This window comes from Chanodichthys erythropterus, chromosome 22 (assembly GCF_024489055.1).
Source record: "Chanodichthys erythropterus isolate Z2021 chromosome 22, ASM2448905v1, whole genome shotgun sequence".
In the NCBI taxonomy this organism is placed as follows: domain Eukaryota; kingdom Metazoa; phylum Chordata; class Actinopteri; order Cypriniformes; family Xenocyprididae; genus Chanodichthys; species Chanodichthys erythropterus.
The window spans coordinates 11,095,313-11,114,470 of record NC_090242.1 but is presented as its reverse complement, the minus strand read 5'-3'; the positions used below and the strand labels follow the sequence as shown (position 1 = coordinate 11,114,470).

The 19,158-nt window shown below is 36.9% G+C and overlaps 1 protein-coding gene across 2 annotated transcripts in view; it reads left to right on the top strand.

Annotated features, from left to right (window-relative positions):
• taf1c (TATA-box binding protein associated factor, RNA polymerase I subunit C) overlaps positions 1-19,158 on the top strand; it is a 33,984-nt gene that overhangs the window by 5,296 nt on the left and 9,530 nt on the right. For both annotated transcript variants that reach the window (XM_067376009.1, XM_067376010.1), the window contains exons 6-12: positions 4,880-5,115; positions 6,745-6,873; positions 7,023-7,140; positions 14,290-14,361; positions 16,322-16,457; positions 17,255-17,380; positions 18,618-18,795. In XM_067376009.1, the coding sequence (XP_067232110.1) occupies positions 4,880-5,115; positions 6,745-6,873; positions 7,023-7,140; positions 14,290-14,361; positions 16,322-16,457; positions 17,255-17,380; positions 18,618-18,795 (995 nt within the window). The remainder of the gene's footprint in view (positions 1-4,879; positions 5,116-6,744; positions 6,874-7,022; positions 7,141-14,289; positions 14,362-16,321; positions 16,458-17,254; positions 17,381-18,617; positions 18,796-19,158) is intronic.

Below are 19,158 nucleotides of genomic sequence, written 5' to 3'. Positions count from 1 at the left end.
TATCAATCTTGCAAGTAAAGAAGTTCATAAAGTCATTACTGCTGTGCTCTTTGGAAACATCAGAAGTTGAAGCTTTATTTCTTGTTAATTTAGCCACTGTATCAAATAAATACCTAGGGTTGTGTTTATTTCTTCTAAACGTTTAAAAAAAATAGGCAGATCTAGCAGTTTTTAAGGCCTTTCTATACTCTGTCATTTTCTCTCTCCACGAAATGCAAAATACTTCTAGTTTTGTTTTCTTCCAGCTGCGCTCCATTTTTCTAACTGCTGTTTTTAGGGCCCGAGTGTGCTCATTGTACCATGGTGTTGGATTAATTTCCTTAATCTTTTTTAAACACAAAGGAGCAACTGAGTCTAATGTGCTGGAAAAGACAGAGGTTATAGTTTCTGTTGCAATATCGAGGTCTTCTAAGCTGTCTGGTATGCTAAGGCAATGAAACTGATCAGGAAGATTATTTATAAAGCAATCTTTAGTGGTAGAAGTGATGGTTCTACCATATTTATGGCAGGGAGGCAGTTTAGCCTCTTTGACTAAATGTAGTATACACAAGACTAGATAATGATCTGAGATGTCATCACTCTGCTGCAGAATTTGAGTGAATGTGACAATATAAGATCTAAAGTATGATTACGACAGTGAGTGGGTCCCGACACGTGTTGTCTAACACCAATAGAGTTTAGAATGTCTGTAATTGCCAATCCTAATGAGTCTCTTTTTATTATCTACATGGATATTAAAATCACCAACAACAAGGACTTTATCTGCAGCTAGTACTAATTCTGATAGAAAATCGGCAATCTCTTTGATAAAGTCTGTATTGTGCCCTGGTGGCCTGTTTACAGTAGCCAACACAAATGTCAACTTACATAATGTTACGTAAAGCATCATCACTTCGAAGGAATTATATTTGAAAGACTTCTGGCTGATACTGTAAATATTACTATAAATTACAGCAACACCTCCCCCTTTTCCTTTCTATCGAGGATTGTGTCGATAATCATAACCTTGAGGACTAGACTAATTTAAAGTAGTGTAATCGTCCGGTTTTAGCCAGGTTTCTGTCAAACACAGCACATCTAGATTATTGTCTGTGATAATATCGTTTAAAATAAGTGCTTTTGAAGAAAGTGATCTAATATTTAACAACCCAAGCTTTATCATTTGTTTATCATTATTTTCTCTATTTTTTATTTGTTGAACATCAATTAAATTTTTACCATTTAAATGGGTTTGGAAGTTTTTTGTTTTTACTAATTCGGGGTAAAGACACAGTCTCTATGTGATAATATCTAGGTGCAAGAGTTTCTATGTGTTGGGAATTATCTGACTTCTGTAACGTGAGGCAGCCAGCAGACGGTCGGTTTAGCCAGTCTGTCTGCTTCCTGTCCTGGGCCCCAGTTTGTCATGTTTTAGTTCTGAGACTATGTGCCATATTACTAGAGAGAAGAGCAGCACCATCCCGGGACGGATGAATACCATCTTTTTTCAACAGGTCAGGTCTGCCCCAAAAGCTTTTCCAATTGTCTATGTTATTAAACCTATATTATTCTGCAGACACCACTTAGACAGCCAGCCATTGAGTGATGATAATCTGCTAACTATCTCATCACTCCTACGAACAGGAAGAGGGCCAGAACAAATTGCTTCTCCTGACATATTACTTGCAAGTTCACACATCTCTTTAATGTTAATTTTAGTGATCTCCGATTGGCGAAGTCGAACATCATTTGTGCCGACGTGAATAATAATTTTAGAGTATTTGCTAGGGGTGTGACGAGATCTCGTGTCACGAGATCTCGCGAGACTAAAGTGTGACGAGATTTCTCATCGAGGCGAAAAGTAGTCTCGTGGTGTTGCCATGACAGTGTTAGGATGATTAGGAAAGAATATGCCACCGCTACGTTTACATTACGCCTCCACTGTCCTTTTGCTTTGTGTTTAAATAAAAAAATCATGAGCTATGAATGACCGTTTTTATTAACTAACATTATCAAAGATTAATAAATACTGTAGCAAATATATTGCTCATTGTTAGTTGATTTTGGTTAATACATTAATGTTAATAAATGAGACCTTATTGTAAAGTGTTACCATTTTTATTTATACTATTTTTATTTCTATGATCAGTTTGTGTAAAGGAGTTCAGTTAGGAGGACAAAAGTTGTAGAAGCTCATAAATCATGTACAGTAAGGTCTGAAGAGACTGAAATCATACAGAAGTCAGTCAGTTGAGTTAGTGGCAAAACCTTTTACAGTGCTTGAGTATTGTTGTGTTTTCCTGCATAGGATAATTCATACTCAGAAAGTAGAAGTGAATGACATTCATTACAAGATGATTAGTTAAAACATTTCAAATACACCTGCAGAATATTTTTTTCTAGTCATGTATTTTGCCATTGAGGATTTCTTAAAAATAGTGTGTAAAAATCTTGTCTCGTCCCGTCTCGTCTCGTGAACTCAGTCTCGAGTCTCGTCTCATGAGATACCCGTTTCGTCACACCCCTAGTATTTACGATTAGCATTAGCCAGCACTTTTAAATTTGCTTTGATGTCAGGTGCTCTGGCTCCTGGCAAACATGTGACTATGGTGGCTGGTGTCTCTATTTTCACGTTCCGTGTAATAGAATCACCAATAACTAGGGCACTTTCAACAGGATTCTCAGTGGGTGCGTCACTGAGTGGGGAGAACCTGTTTGATGTTCTTAATGGAACGGAAGAGTGGTGTTTTCACCTTTACCCAAGTGCCCTGCTGCGCGGGCTCTACAGCCGGAACCGAACAATGTACAGAGTTCACTAAGCTAGTTGCATCCAAAACAGTATCTGAAGCCCCTGCATTCTTACTATCCTCGATTAATAAAGTTTGGATGCGTGTCTCTAATTCTGAGATTCTCTCTGTCAGCCTGACTATTTCCCTACATTTGTGACATGTAAATCCCTCGTCGCTGGCAGAGAGAGCTACACTGAACATGTGACAAACTGAACACGAGATAACAGTGGGAAAGGATGACATGACTCACCGTGTTTGTAGAATGATCTGAGTTACCACTGTAGACTGATCAGAGTTACCACAGCTGTTTGATGAACGCGTTGAAAAGGAGCGCGCGAGACTGATGACAAGTTAACAAGCGAGATGCAAACGCGTTGTAACAGCGATTTAGATTCAAAGATTACAGGCTAGCGATGTCAGATTAATGTGGTAGGCAATAATAATAATAATATAAGCAACAATGAATAAAAGTAAGAGATTCAATAAAAGAAAGAGAAAACAAAGCTATACGGAGACTCAAACACCAGCAGCGAGGCAGAGGCAGCGAGGCAGACAGGAGCAATCGAGAGCAAATCCCGCAATCCTAATCAATCCCGCCAAGGTAAAGGTAAATTGTACTTAATTTTTCTGCCGAGAAACATGCAAGTATCTTCTGTTGGTTCTGAAGGGCAGTACTAAATGAAAAACAATGATATTTAAACAAAATAAGAAAAATTGTGACATCTTCATCCTGTTCAAAAGTTTTCATACCCCGACTCTTAATGCATCGTGTTCCCTTCTGGAGCATCAGTGAATGTTTGAACCTTTTTTAAAGGTCCCGTTTTTCGTGGTTTTTTTGAAGCTTTGATTGTGTTTATAGTGTGCAATATAACGTGTTCATGTTTCGTGTGTAAAAAAAAAACAGTATTTTTCACATAATTTACTTATCTGTATACCGCTGTTTCCACTGTCATAAAAACGGGCTGATGACTTCCTTGTTCAATGAAGTCCCTCCTTCAGAAATACGTAACAAGTTCTGATTGTGCCAGCGGTTCCTGTGTTGTGATTCGACAGCAGCTTAGCGTACCCAGAGCCATAAAGAGCGCACCTTGCCCGGAAGCACACAGTTTTACATGTGGATTATTGTGGTGTAATAATTCCCGAGAGACTGAACTCTATAATCTCCACAAGCAGCGACAGAAAATGTACAACGTTAGCACTCACTCAGAAGAGTACCTCATACGGAAAACAGCCATATACATAAATATAGTCCCCTCTTGTGGCCATTATGTGCACTGCATTCCAACATTAACTATTGCAGTAAGGATACCACAATTATAATTTTCGGGAACCGAGTTAAACATAAATTGTAACCATTGCTCTCTAAGTACAGTGTCCCTGGGAAGGCCAAACAAAGGTGATTGGACTGCGGGATGAAAATAACAGCGTTTCGACGACATGGCGACAAACACACTCTACAAACGCAACTCTTGTGCATTCCTGTGGGCGGAGGTTAGTCAAAAAACTGTTTTAGTGACGTCATTAAAGAAGGAAGTAGAGGGATGTAATCCAAACTGGCCATTCGATGTAGGCGACTTCTGTTAAATAAAATATCTCGCTTGGCTTTGAGCTTTAAAATTTTACAGATTTTATTTATACTCTAACAGCAACATTACACACTAACTAAAGTTTGAAACATGGGATCACGAAGAATGGGACCTTTAATAGTTGTGTTTGAGTCCCTCAGTTGTCCTCAGTGTGAAAAGATGAATCTCAAAATCCTACAGTCACTGCTGGAAAGGGTTCAAATATAAACAAAAAAAAAAAAAGTATTATCCCTCTTATTTTATTAATATAATTCTCATTTTCACAGATTCTGCAAGGGGTTCACATACTTTTTCATGCCACTATATATTAAGAGAAAATTTTACCTTGATGCAGGTAATCCTATTGTAGGAGACCTCCAAAACAAAATTTAGCATAATAGGGGCATTTAAAAAAAAAAAAAAAAAAAAAACTTTCAAGATTGTCCAGTTTACATTTTCAATGTGTAAAGAAAAAAATATATAAGGTGAAGTTTCACTTTACTAATGCATTAAAATGAATCCTCATATGCGGTTTCCTTCTTTTAGGTGCGAGTACGGACATTACTTGAAGAGGATCCGTCGTTTGCACTATCTTCTCAGGGATATTGTGAGCGATGTTCCTCCATCTCTCCTTTCCTCGCTCATCTATGAAGAGCTGAGTTCTCAAAGGGAGCAGAAGGAGTTCAGTTCAGATTCCACAGGGGGCGCTCTAGGATATGTGCCCTTATATGAGAACGGGGGCTGTCTGGTCTATCCCGGTGGAGTCCGGATGGACAAACTCTGTATCCTCTTCCACAGTTACCATAGTGTCATGGTTTGTTTGATGTCAAGGTAATGAACATTATTAAGGGGTCAGCGATCTGAGGGCTGATTTCAATAAATGAATATTTAACTCTATACACATTTGGATGTTCTAAAGAACATACCTGTTCAACCAAATACCTTACCAACCATCTAGAACTCCATGCAATCACATTGTAACACACTGAGGTGTCCAATCCTGTAGAGTTCAGCTCCAATTAAACACACCTGAACCAGCTAATCAAGGTCTTACTAGTAAGTGTGCTGCCCTGCGTCCCAATATGCATACTATCCATCCTAAATAGTATGCGAGTTTAGAATAAGCCCTAAAGCAGGGATGGACAACTCCGGTCCTGGAGGGCCAGTGTCCTGCAGAGTTTATCTCCATCCCTGATAAAAACTCACTTGCCTATAACTTTCTACTAATCCTAAAGACCTTGATTAGCTGGTTCAGGTGTGTTTGATTAGGGTTGGAGCTAAACTCTGCTGGACACTGGCCCTCCAGGACCGGAGTTGTCCATCCCTGCCCTAAAGCATCATGTCTTGAGTATTTTAAACTTGCAGTTACCCTGGTTTGCAGTCGAATGTGTACCCAAACAATCTGAGATATGATTAATTTTGAGATTCTATATGGACATATGGTGTTAATGTTATTTGTGCAGGTCTTAAAGTCATTTAAATCAAAAACTCTAGATAGTTTGTTCATAATTCTTTAGAACAGTGGTCGCCAACCCGTCGATCGCGATCGACCGGTCGATCTTTATCACTGTTCCAGTAGCTCGCGAAAATAACAGAAATATGAGTACAAAAATACATTACATTTCTCCAGTCTTTGTACTGTATTTTTGTATTTATTATTATGTTATTTTCTGGAACTACTGGGGCAGACAGATAAAGGTAAATAGCCCACATTACGTCTGAGTCTGTAAACGGCCGTTAACAAGAGGCCAGAGACGCTGAAGACGGACGCGAAGAGGAGAAAATTCTGTAGCAGGCAGAGCAGCTCACTGTTCACGATGCTCGAAATATAGGAAGAAAATATAAATGTTGAATTGGGGGTGAGGGATTAGGAATTCATCTCTAAAAGGAGATCAGTCTTCAGGAAGATTTCGATGGCAATGGCATTTTATTTTCCTCTTCCGAATAAAGTAGCTAATTATTAGCGCATTTCAGCTTTGTTTACAGCGGTAACCAAGGAAACACTGTATCACTGCTGCTCCATAAGCGCCACCTGCTGTCAGAGAGTGAATCTGCGTCTCATTCAGCCTGCTGTTTTTTTTTTTTCATGCCTTTTTTGTGTGTAGCATTTATAATTTCACAAAGATAAAGTCAGACCGTACTGTTTTTGCTTTAAATCTTGAAATTAAATCTAATTCAGATAAAAACCCTGCTGAAAAATCTAGCTAAAACCAGCCTAAGCTGGTTGACTGGTCTTAGCTGGTACTAAATACTAAATACAATCTGGGCTGTCTTTTTCTATGAAGTAGATCTTGTCTTTCAAAAAGGTCGAGGTCAGGGATCTTGGGCTTAAAAAGGTTGGTGACCACTGCTTTAGAACATCCAAATGTGTGTTTGCTGCTTGTAAAAATTCCTTTACTGCTGTTCCTCAGTTTTCCACAGTGTGGTGCAACAGTCTAATGATGACAAGCCTCCTAGTTTTGTCATGAAACCCGAACCTTTTGAGTTTTCTTTGAATGGAACTATCAGACAGCTCAGTGTGGGCAATATGGAGGATCAAGGTGAGATGTGAACAAAGCTTTACCTTTGAGAGGGTCATTAATCACACCAATCAAACTATAGTAATCAATAAAATTCATGCAATCATGAAAAAGTGAAAATCAATGGACATTTCATGTTATGTGAAATCATGTCAAACATCTGTGTGCAGGTAATGTGGCTGTGCGGTCGGATTATTTCTGTTCCGTGTGGGTCCTAGGAATTAAAAGGAGGCCTCTGTTAGTGGACGTCATCCAGGCAAAAGATCGCTTCACCTGCGTCACCGTCAGGTATGTCTGAAAGCTTTCACTTTAATATGCGCCTCACAGAACCGTCACAAAATTTGTGCTCATCATGGACCCTGATTATTCAGGACTTCCTTAAGCCTGACTACTATTTGACTAGTTGAGTTTGAAAATGTCCCTAGCGGTTATTCAAATGATCAGCATCACAGAGTTCAGCTGATACCGAACTGATAATCAAATGATTTTTTACTTTTGTGCTGAATGAGTGTATGCTTGTCTGAGTGCAGATTTTTAACACAGTCAAAATAGCATTTATTTAAGCCACAATGTACAAGGCTATGCTATATTGTAGTCATTCTCAACTGGTTTGGCCATGGGATTCACATTTCCCCATGGTTGTTGAGCAAAGGTCAAGGTACTATTTATTGTCTCCCTGAAGCCGCCTTTCCACTGCACACGACATTCGCATCCGATTGTCGCATTTTGCCCCCTAGCGGCAGTCGTACGGAACTTTGAAATTGGTAATGAAGCAACCGTTACCCTCGGCTTATTCCTATCCAGCAACCACCATGGTAAACTGAACGATTTTAATGAATGTAACGTTAATGCATATATGAATATATCCATAAAGCAAACTACCCTCAATACATCTAAAATAAAAACATACTAGTATATTTTATAGAGCTAATCAACGTAAACATTTATTTAATAATCATAAAATATTTTTTTACATAATTATTAACCACCATTTTAAAGAAATAGTGTTTACATAACGTTAAAGTGTTAAAATATTGGTAATTCTAACTTCATCGTTTTGACTAGAATACATCATATCCGGTCGGCCGGTCGTATACGGTCTAGCTGCAGAAGTTCAAATATTTCAACTATTCATTCTTAATACAATAAAGTTGGTAGAGCCACCAAAAATAAAAATTTTGTGGCATTTTGGGGTTACGGAAACAAGAATTACTACAGTAAATACACAATACTAACATGAACTGTTAATGAAACCGATGGAAACTGCTCCTGAGGAATAGAACATACCTGCATGCAAATCCTTCCCAGCTAACACACGAAGAACCAGTTACATAATTTATTGATACTATTTGGTAATTTCATGTCTTGCTATTTGAAAACATTACTACGATGTTGTGTGCTAGTAATTTTTTGCGCTTTATTCATAATGAAGTGATATACAGCTTTTTGCGAATGCAGTTAGAGCACAATGATGAGCACAGTATAACGCCTGGACAGGACAGTTTGTTTTTCTTCAAAGGGGTGAGACTTTATTTTGTAACAAGTTATGAATATAATGTTACAATAATGACACTGACAGTTAGCCTTTGCTTAAAATGCGTCTGACAGAAGCGTCAACAGCCTGCATGCACATTTTTCAAAAAAGTCTTGCATCAGAAAAACATAGAATTACATTTGAAGAGTTCATTTGCAAAAATCGATAAATGCCATTTAAAAAAAAAAAGTGCTGTGCATTATTCTCCATGTATAGCACGTTCTGTACCCTAAATCCACAAATTTCTACTTGGGTTTTGTTTAACTATGAAACATGAAATGTGGAGTTATCTGCTTTTGCCAAAAAATGACTGTTGGAGTTATCTGCTTTTGCTAAAAAACAAACCTTTAATGGTAACACTTTACAATAAGGTTGTATTAGTTAACATTAGTTAATGCATTAGTTAACGTTAACTAACCATGAACAACACCTCTGTTCAGCATTAGTTAATGTTTGTTAACGTTAACTCACGCATGTATTAATGCATCTATTCATGTTAACAGCGCAAGTAGTTAACATTAGTTAATGCATTAGTTAATCATTGTTAACATTAAATCATGCATATATTAATGAATCTATTCATATTAACAGCGCAAGTAGTTAACATTAGTTAATGCATTAGATAACATGAACTAATCATGAACAATGCCTCTTATTTAGCCTTAATGTTTTAAGGTTAACTTACTGTACTTACATTAGTTTATGTAGCAGTTGACACATTTCTAACTCTCCACTCACTTACACTAAAATAAGGTAAAAAATACCATTTTGTACCTTATCAGCATTATTTATTAACAAGGCATTGATTTGGGCTGTAAATATAATTACGAAGTGCAAACCATCTGAACATTAACAGATATGTTGTTCATGTTTATATGCATTTTACTATCATTACTTACATTCAACAAAGCATTTATTAATGGAATTTGTGAACCTTATTGTAAAGTGTACACTATTTCAACATTAACTGATGTGTTACTAACATTTGTAGATCCTTTATTAACATGACTTACCCTTAACAAAGCATTCATTAATGAAATTAAACGATATTTTGAGCCAATAATCCACACCTACCCATAAACCTACCCATAACCATTTCTTGCTTTTCTTGGTAAATCTCCGTACAGTTATAAATAAAAGAATTAAAGCTGCAAGCAGTGATGAAAGGGCCCTCGCACCCGGGCTCACCGCCACCCATTGGCCTTAGGAAAACAGTGGGCGACATGCACGTAAGCGAGTGAATACAGGAGAATTATACTAAAGTCATTTCGAAATGCCACACTTCCTGTGGCCAACAGGTGGCGCTTTGACCATCACTGAATATTGCCATGTTGATGTCTTCAGGCAAGGACTATCATAGAACATGTGAAGTTTGAAACAGATCGGACATTGTATGCCTGAGTTACAACAACTTCCTGTTTCTTTCGTGGCGTTATTTGCATACATTAGCACTCAGCCAAGTGTTGCATAATTTAACGTGTTTCTAGCATGTTTGTTACTTCGTGGCATAATGAAACGTGAATCTGGTAGTGAATTACAGTGTAAAGCATGCCATTTCCTGTTGCCAGCAGGCGGCGCTATGGCTAACTGAATATTGTCATATAGATGTCTTTAGGCCAGGACTCCTATCACATGTGAAGTTTGGAGCAGATCGGATATTGTATGCTTGAGTTACAACAGCTTCATCATTCATGGCGAAACATCAGAATTTGTCGGTCACCACGGACACGCCCTTCAAGGAAAACTCAAGATCTTTGCAATTTAACATCTCAAAGGCCTTAAGATTAGACTCGCCATATATGATGTTGATCTGGTTTAATCTTTATGAGGAGTTAATCACAGTGTAAAACATGACATTTCCTGTTGCCCCCAGGTGGCGCTATGACTGTTACTGAATATTGTCATATAGATGTCTTCAGGTCAGGACTCTAATAAAACATGTGAAGTTTGGGGCAGATCAGACATTGTATGCCCGAGTTACAACAACTTCCTGTTTCATGGCGAAACATCGAACTTTGCCAGGCCACCACGGACACGCCCTTCAGCGAAAACTCTAGATCTTCGCAATTTAACATCTCAAAGGCCTTCAGATTAGACTGACCAAATATGTTGTTGATCTGATTAAAGCTCTAGGAGGAGTTCGTTAAAGTACAACATGTGGAAATGGCAAAAACTGCTAAAATTTTGTAGAGAAAAGTCAAAATATCTCACTTCCTGTTGGGTTTACAAACTTTGCACCCAGGGGCTTTTTTGTAGGTATTGGGCTGTTACATCTGTCTACCGAATTTCATAACTGTACGTGAAACGTAGCACGAAGGGCGCTTAATTGAAATTTTGTAGGTGGCGCTATCGAGCCATTTTGCCACACCTAATTCTGAAACCCATATCAGATGTAAATTTTCACCACTTCTGACGCGTGTGCAAAGTTTCATGAGTTTTTGAGAACGTTTAGGCCCTCAAAAATGCGATTCATTTTGGAGAAGAAGAATAATTGGCTGAGCAATTCCAATAGGGTCCTCACACCATCGGTGCTCGGGCCCTAATAAGAGGCAAGCATAATCACAATAATTTATTTTTTTGCAAAAATGTCAAAAGTTGTACTGAAAGTACTTTAGTTCAAATGATGATGAGTTGCAGTCGCAGTCCTCTTTGGCGTTAGTTTTAATAGGGTACAGAGCAGAATTTAAGATAATAATCCATGAAAATATGATGAATCCGGCTTCTCTCCGTGAAGGCGCGCACTCAAATGTCCATCTGAAACACGGCATGTCGCAATCTGCGACGAAGCAGGTGAGAACCAATGAGCGTTTGATATCAGTGCCGTAAACCATGCCGTAACAGATCTCGTGGGCGCGCAACTTTTTAAAATTTGAATCATAGCGAGCGCGGGCTTTGACTATGATGGTCGCTGCTGAGAATGAAGATGAAGAACGACGGAAAAAACGCAGAATTTGGATATGTTCCTTACAAACATATGGATTATAAAGATTTGGAGTACAGCGAACAAATAAAGTTGATGTGATTTGTGAATTTATGTTGTGCTTTGGTGTGTCTTATGCATTGTCAGTCACTGCATAGGAGAAAACGCCTCACAGCAAACAAACTAAATATTACAAAATGGGTAAACAATTACAGACATTTTATTTTTCATTTAAATGCTTTGTTAATGGTAAGTCATGTTAATAAAGAGTCAACAAATGTTAGTAACTCATCAGTTAATGATGAAATAGTGTACACTTTACAATAAGGTTCACAAATTCCATTAATAAATGCTTTGTTAATGGTAAGTCATGTTAATAAAGGGTTGTTGGGGATAAACTGTTTATGACCCTTGAAACCAGATATGTTGAATAAAGACCCGGAGTCAAAGTTTAAAAAAATAATAAATTGAAGAAAAATTTAATGAAGAATAGTTTGCAGTTTCATCAGCAGAAGCCAGCTTCAGGTCTCACAAGGAGTTCGTAGGCCGCTCCGCGTACATTCACATTTCCACAACAATTATACTCTAACAGAGTCAACTAACTACGTCATTACTTCAGGTTGGATGATTCTGATTGGTTAAGGAAAATAGACAAGATTAGAAATTTTCCACACGTGGACAGATGGTAAGAAGCATATCTCCTTTCGTCACGGTGATGACGAGGGGGACCCTAGATTTAGGTACCGGATGTCCTTTTGGGGTCATGATGTGGCGTCTGCTGGTCTCAAGCAGAATGCCAGTTGTCCAGTACAAAGGGACCTGCACAAAACACTTAGCGCACATACACAGATACACATGATTCACAGCTTCTTCAAGGCTGAAGTTGATCTGAGCTCTGCTCTGAGCAGGAAACTTTATCAAAACATACTGATAACATGTTCTTTTCTCTCAGTGTGAGGTACAGAGGAAAATGGATCCTTTAACATACATTGAAGAAGTCATTCAAATAATTTAACAGAAATATAAATGTTGATTTATAACTTAAAAGATATATATTGAAGTGGCAGTGGATTCCAGAATCCACCCCTTCAGGGTCAACAAATGTTAGTAACACATCAGTTAATGTTGAAATAGTGTACACTTTACAATAAGGTTCACATATTCCATTAATAAATGCTTTGTTGAATGTAAGTAATGATAGTAAAATGCATATAAACATGAACAACATATCTGTTAATGTTCAGATGGTTTGCACTTCAGAATTATATTTACAGCCCAAATCAATGCCTTGTTAATAAATAATGCTGATAAGGTACACAATGGTATTTTTTACCTAAATTTAGTGTGAGTGAGTGGAGAGTTAGAAATGTGTCAACTGCTACATAAACTAATGTAAGTACAGTAAGTTAACCTTAAAACATTAAGGCTAAATAAGAGGCATTGTTCATGATTAGTTCATGTTATCTAATGCATTAACTAATGTTAACTACTTGTGCTGTTAATATGAATAGACACAATGGCATTTTTACCTTTAGCGTAGATGAGTTAAAAATGATCACTCTTAGTGTGTCAACCGCTACATAAACTAATGTAAATATGCACAGTAAGTTAACCTTAAAACATTAAGGCTATTTACAGGCATTGCCCATTATTTCATATTATCTAATGCATTACCTAATATTAACTACTTAACACTGTTAACATGAATAGATGCATTAATATATGTGTGAGTTAACGTTAACAATGATTAACTAATGTTGAACAGCTAGGTGTTGTTGGTTAGGTAATTGAATTAACTGTTAACTAATTGTGCAGTTAACATGAATACATGCATTAATATATCCGTGAGTTAACGTTAATAAACATTAACTAATGCTGAACAGAGGTGTTGTTAACGTTAATTAATGCATTAACTAATGTTAACGACTTGCACTGTCAACGTGAATCCATGCGTTAATATATGCGCGAGTTAACGTTAACAAACATTAACTAATGCTGAACAGAGGTGTTGTTCATGGTTAGTTAACGTTAACTAATGCATTAACTAATGTTAGCTAATACAACCTTATTGTAAAGTGTTACCCTTTTGATATATATATAAAACATACTTTCAATGAATTTTAATTTTTTAATTTACCTGTATTTTTTAGAGTTATCATTACTTAATCAAAACAGCCCAACTGCAGTTTGATTATTACTTGGAATGCACAATAAAAAAAAACATGATTTGTGAGAATTCATAAAAATGGAGTTATGTTTTTGCAAATAAACTCTTCATTTGTTGTTTCTTTGAATGCACACTCTGACCCGCCAGTTGAGAAACACTGCTATATTGTGAATATAGCTGCATATGGAAAATATATACACTATTTGAAATTTTAGGGTCAGTATTTTTTATCAAAAATACAGTAAAATCAGTAATATTGTGAAATATTATTACAATTTTAATAGCTGTTTTCTATGTTTAAATGTAATTTATTCCTGTGATCAAAGCTGAACTTTCAGCATCATTGCTCCAGTCTTCAGTGTCACATGATCCTTCAGAAATCATTCTAATATGCTGATTTGCTGTTCAAGAAACATTTCTGATAATCATAAATGTTGAAAACAGTTGTGCTGCTTTATATTTTTGAGCAAACTATTTTTTTTTTCACGATTCTTTGAATAGAAGGTTGAAAAGAACCAGATTTATTTGAAATAGAATGTTTTGTAACATTATAAATGTCTTTACTGTCACTTGATCCATTTAATGGATCCTGAATAAAAGGATTATTTTACTTTTTTCCCCCATTTTGAATGGTAGTGCATATATTGAAACGTATACCTAAATGTATTTGTGTCTTACTAGATTCCTTAAGAACAGTGGGAACATAGCTTAGGATATTTCCTGGATCTGCATGTTATATTTTAGCCTTTGTAACAGTAGCTAAACCTATAACTTGTTTGTGTTATTGATGTTTGTATTCTCTTTTGTCTTTCACAGTCCACACCTCCCAAATGAGCTTTTGGTGGTCAATGAGTGGGGAGCAGCATATCTTTGGGATGCATATAAAGGGTACGTGTGTGTTTTAAGAACAATGTGTGTTTCACTGCCTGTGTTATCTTGTGCTTAGAGCTCAGTGTATGCGACTCCATCATCATCATATCAGCTTCTGCTACAAAATGTTCTTTTAGTTAGTACCCAAGCTCCAAAGGTCAGATTAACTGAAACTTTTTGTCATTGTCTTTTTTTTTTTTTTTAAGCTGTGATGGAACAATCTAAAGTATAACTTGCATATGTCTCCTTTGATTAAAGGGGTCCTTGATCATGATTTCACTTTTTTTTAACTTTAGTTAGTGTGTAATGTTGCAGTTTGAGCATAAACAACATCTGCAAAGTTACGACGCTCAAAGTTCAATGCAAACTGAGATTTTTTTTTTTTTTACTGAAATTGCTTTTTAAGGACTACAGCAAGCTTCTTCCCAGGTTGGTGACATCACAACCCCCAAAGTTTACATAAACCCTGCCCCTGGGAACACACAACAAAGGGGGTGAGGCCATGTTGGGCTGCTTTAGAGAAGAGGAAGAGTTGTTGTAGTAGAGTGTTGTTGTCATGCCGTCATTTTACACCGGACTTTGACAAGCTATAATAAATGATCTATGGGGTATTTTGAGCTGAAACTTCAGACACATTCTGGGGACACCAGAGACTTATATTACATCTTGTGAAAAGGGGCTTATTATATAACATCAGTTAATTGAAACGCTGTCATTTCACAATAGTTTTTATCGACATTTAGGAAATATTGCAAAAGTTTTGCGTGAATCTGTAATGGAAACAAGGCTACTGTTTACAAGTTGTTTCTGCAGTTCTTTCTGCAGTTGAGTGATAACATGAGACATGAAACAGTTTCTGATGTTCATGTATGTTTATTTCGTGCTGTAACTAGTATTAAAGCAGAAGAGATGTTCAGTTCACTTCCGCTTCTCTTGATCTGAGGCGGCAACAGCGATCTGTCATGCCACCTTAAAGAGAAACCGCCAAAACCATTTATTTTAAAGGGTTAGTTCACCCAAAAATGAAAATAATGTAATTTATTACTCGCCCTCATGCCGTTCCACACCCGTAAGACCTTCGTTAATCCTCTCAAGATTCATTAATGTACTAAAAACACATTTAAATCAGTTCCTGTCAGTACAGTGGTGCAATATTAATATTATAAAGGGATGAGAATATTTTTGGTGCGCCACAAAAAAATAAATAAATAACAGCTTATATAGTGATGGCTGATTTCAAAACACTGCTTCATGAAGCTTTGGAGTGTTGTGATTCTTCTGTGTCGAATCATGATTTGGATCGCGTGTTAAACTGCCAAACTGCTGAAATCATGTGACTTTGGCGATCCAAACCACTGATTCGACACGCTGATTCATAACCCTCTGAAGCTTCATGAAGCAATGTTTTGAAATCAGCCATCATTATACAAGTCATTATTTTGTTTTTTTGTTTTTTTCACAGAATATCATATGGCTTCAGAAGATATGGAATACAGTGCAGAAGTTGTATGGATAACTATTGTTTTAATGATGGTTTTGTCTTATTGAAACAGGACAGTCTCAGTCCATGTAAAACAAGCTGTCAAAATTTCACCTTTTGTTTTTCCCTGAAAGATAGAAAGTCATATTGGTGTAGAATGAAGTGTGGTGCTTTTGTCATTAACACAAGTACAACGGGAAGCTGTTTATTACCACAAAATATATGTGATGCATAGAGGCGGATTAATTTCCGGTTGTATTCATATCGACCACAAATCATACATGAAAGCTTCAGTATAGTTCCTTGCTGAACATCCACAAACAAATTCAGAGAATTGTTGACCCGAAGTTCATGATCAAGCAGACCGTGTTCTGCTGCAATACCTCTAGTTAGCGGGTTAATGAGTCTGTGCATTGAGCTGATGCAACCCTGTCACATGACGAAGTGTGTGGATGTTGTAACCTGTCCAGAGTTTTGTGACATTCTGTTCTCTTTCAGATTGCAGAAGTTCCGTGAAGAACATTCCAACCTGTACTTCAATGCTAAATCGCCATGGCGATGGTGCGAGTTCTCCTGTCACCCGAGAGTGATGATCTATGCTGACAGAACAGGGGCGGAGCTTACAGACATAAGGGTAAAGTGGCACTTCTTAGGTGCATTGTCATTAGCCAAAACTGTGATATAGAACTGAGTCCTCCATAAACATTTAGTACTTTATCAGACTGCATTGTTTTGTTCGTTTTAATAGCCAAACCACTAATACAGCAACATCCTACCAGAGTAGAAGCAGCATCACGCAAATGTTTTTGGCCACTTTAAAAATACTTTATTGTATTAGACATTGTACCCTGTAGCATTTATCTGAGATGAGTGAATAATTCTACTACAGCTGAATAATGAGTGAGCTGAATAATGAGATGAGTGAATAATTCTATTCTACAGCTGAAGACGCGCCTCTTCCGTGAATACTTAAACCATAAACAAGGGCACTTACTGGAACTCCCATTAAAAACAGTCTTGATTTTTGCTCCTCTTTTCTGCATTCACTTCTCTAGTTTGTGTGCTCATCTTGATTATGCTTTAAATTTGGCATTGTGTATTAAGAAAATACGTTTTTTTTGTTTTGTTTTTTAAATGCTTCTTGGTAACACTATTTTAGTGTCCTTGTTACATGAAGTTACTATAGTAATAACTATAAATTATGCATAATAACATGCATCTAACCCTAAATCTATAGTAAGTACATGTTAATTAATATTAGAAATATTCTGAATTGACCACAATTTGTACCACTACTGTTTTTTTTGTTTTTTTTTCTTCAGTTTATTTTATGATCGTTCTTTTTGTTTGACTCTTTTGTTAGTCGTCTCTTTATTCCTGTGTTTTTAGGTGGGTCTCAATTTATTAATCTTTGTCACTTCCTCTATGCAGAGTGATAATTGCTCTTACACATTGTTCCGGATTGGAAAGACACCAGGTTGTTTGTCAGGAGAGCGAGTGTTACTATCCAAGTACCTGAGAAAAAATAACGCCAACCACCATCTCATTAATACCCAGGTAAACACTGTCATATATCATGATTCAAGATGAGTGTTTGTGTCAGATATCAGTCCAGGGGAGTGTCAGTGTTCCACCTTTTTTCAATGAGATCCTCCAGAACTTCCTTGAATGATAATCTGTATGTCAAAAAAAAGGGCCTTTACAGGAACTACTGTCAGTATAATTCGAAATTTGATCATTAATGCTGTGGGGCATTTCCTTATTGAATGTGTTTTGTAATCGTGATGACAACATTATCAAAATTAACTTGGCACTATCATGGTAGTCATTGTACACAATTAAAAATGGTATAGAAATATAGTAATAATTAAAGGGGTGGTTGAATATGATTTTACTTTTTTAACTTTAGTTAGTTTGTAATGTTGCTGTTTGTTCAAACCAGACTCAGACACTTTGCAGATGTTCTTCATGCTCAATGTAAGGCTCTACACCATTACTGACAATCCTCACTTTGTCTGCGTGAGATTCTCCAGCTTTGTTGTTGTTGAGCAACCGATGCATGAGCGGTTAAAGCTCCGCCCTCTTCTGGAAAGCATGCCGGGAGCAGCAGCTCATTTGCATTTAAAGGGACACACACACAAAAACAGCGTGTTTTTGCTCACACCCAAATAGGGGCTAATTTGACAAGCTATAATAAATGATCTGTGGGGGATTTTGAGCTGAAACTTCACAGACACATTCTGGGAACACCACAGACATATATTATATCTTGTAAAAGGGGCAAAATAGGTCCCCTTTAAGTATCGTGGTATACCGTTTGTACGCTACTGTTCAAATGTTTGCTGTATGTAAGATTGTTTTTAATGTTTTAAAGAAGTCTCTTATGCTTACCATGGCTGTATTTATTTGATCAAAAACACAGTAAAAAGAGTAATATTGTGGAATAATATTACAATTTAAAATAACTGTTTGAACATCTTTTAAAATATAATTTATTCCTGTGATCAAAGCTGAATTTTCAGCATCTTTACTCCATCCTTCAGAAATCATTCTTATATGCTGATTTGCTGCTCAAGAAAAATTTCTTATTAGTATCAATTTTGAAAACGGTTGTGCATATTAATTTTCAATTGACCGCTGAATAAAAGTTAATATCTTTAAAAAAAAAATCCTACTGACATCACACTTTTGAGTGGTATTGTCTGTTTAAAGACCCATTAGTATTACATTGTATCTGATGCATTCACTGTACAGTTCAAGAGGAATAAAGCATTTCCTGTTTCATCGTCTGCAGTTTTCCACTTACCTCATGGATGAGCGCGTTCCCAGTGTTCCCATGCTGAAATGGAACCATATGATGGAGTCTCCACCAGTATTTGCCTGCGGTCTGCCAGCACAGACCCCAAGCCAAACCAGCAAATTGCTGCTTGGTTCTCAGAGGTCACAGGAAATCGTGCTACTGCAATACAAGGGTGAGGGGCTTGTGTATCAGCAACAGTTTCTGTTTGGTTGTTCGTCATAATTTGTACTTTTATGTATTTGGCTGATGCAAATTGCTGTGTATTCCTGGTAATTAGGTTTATGGAAAGCATGTGTTGGGTATATTTTAGTTGAATCATATTGATTATTGAATATTTTCATGCATGTTGAGCTGGTTTCACACTGAATGCATTTTTGGCTTCCACTATGCTGCTATTATAATTGTTTTTCTATTTAAACATGGTCTTTTTTCCTTAAAATCCCATCTTAAGGTGTGGCGTTCTTTGCAATTTCATTGTTTCTTTATGAATGCATCAGTTGCGAATTTCACTTGTGCACAAAATTGGAAAATCCCA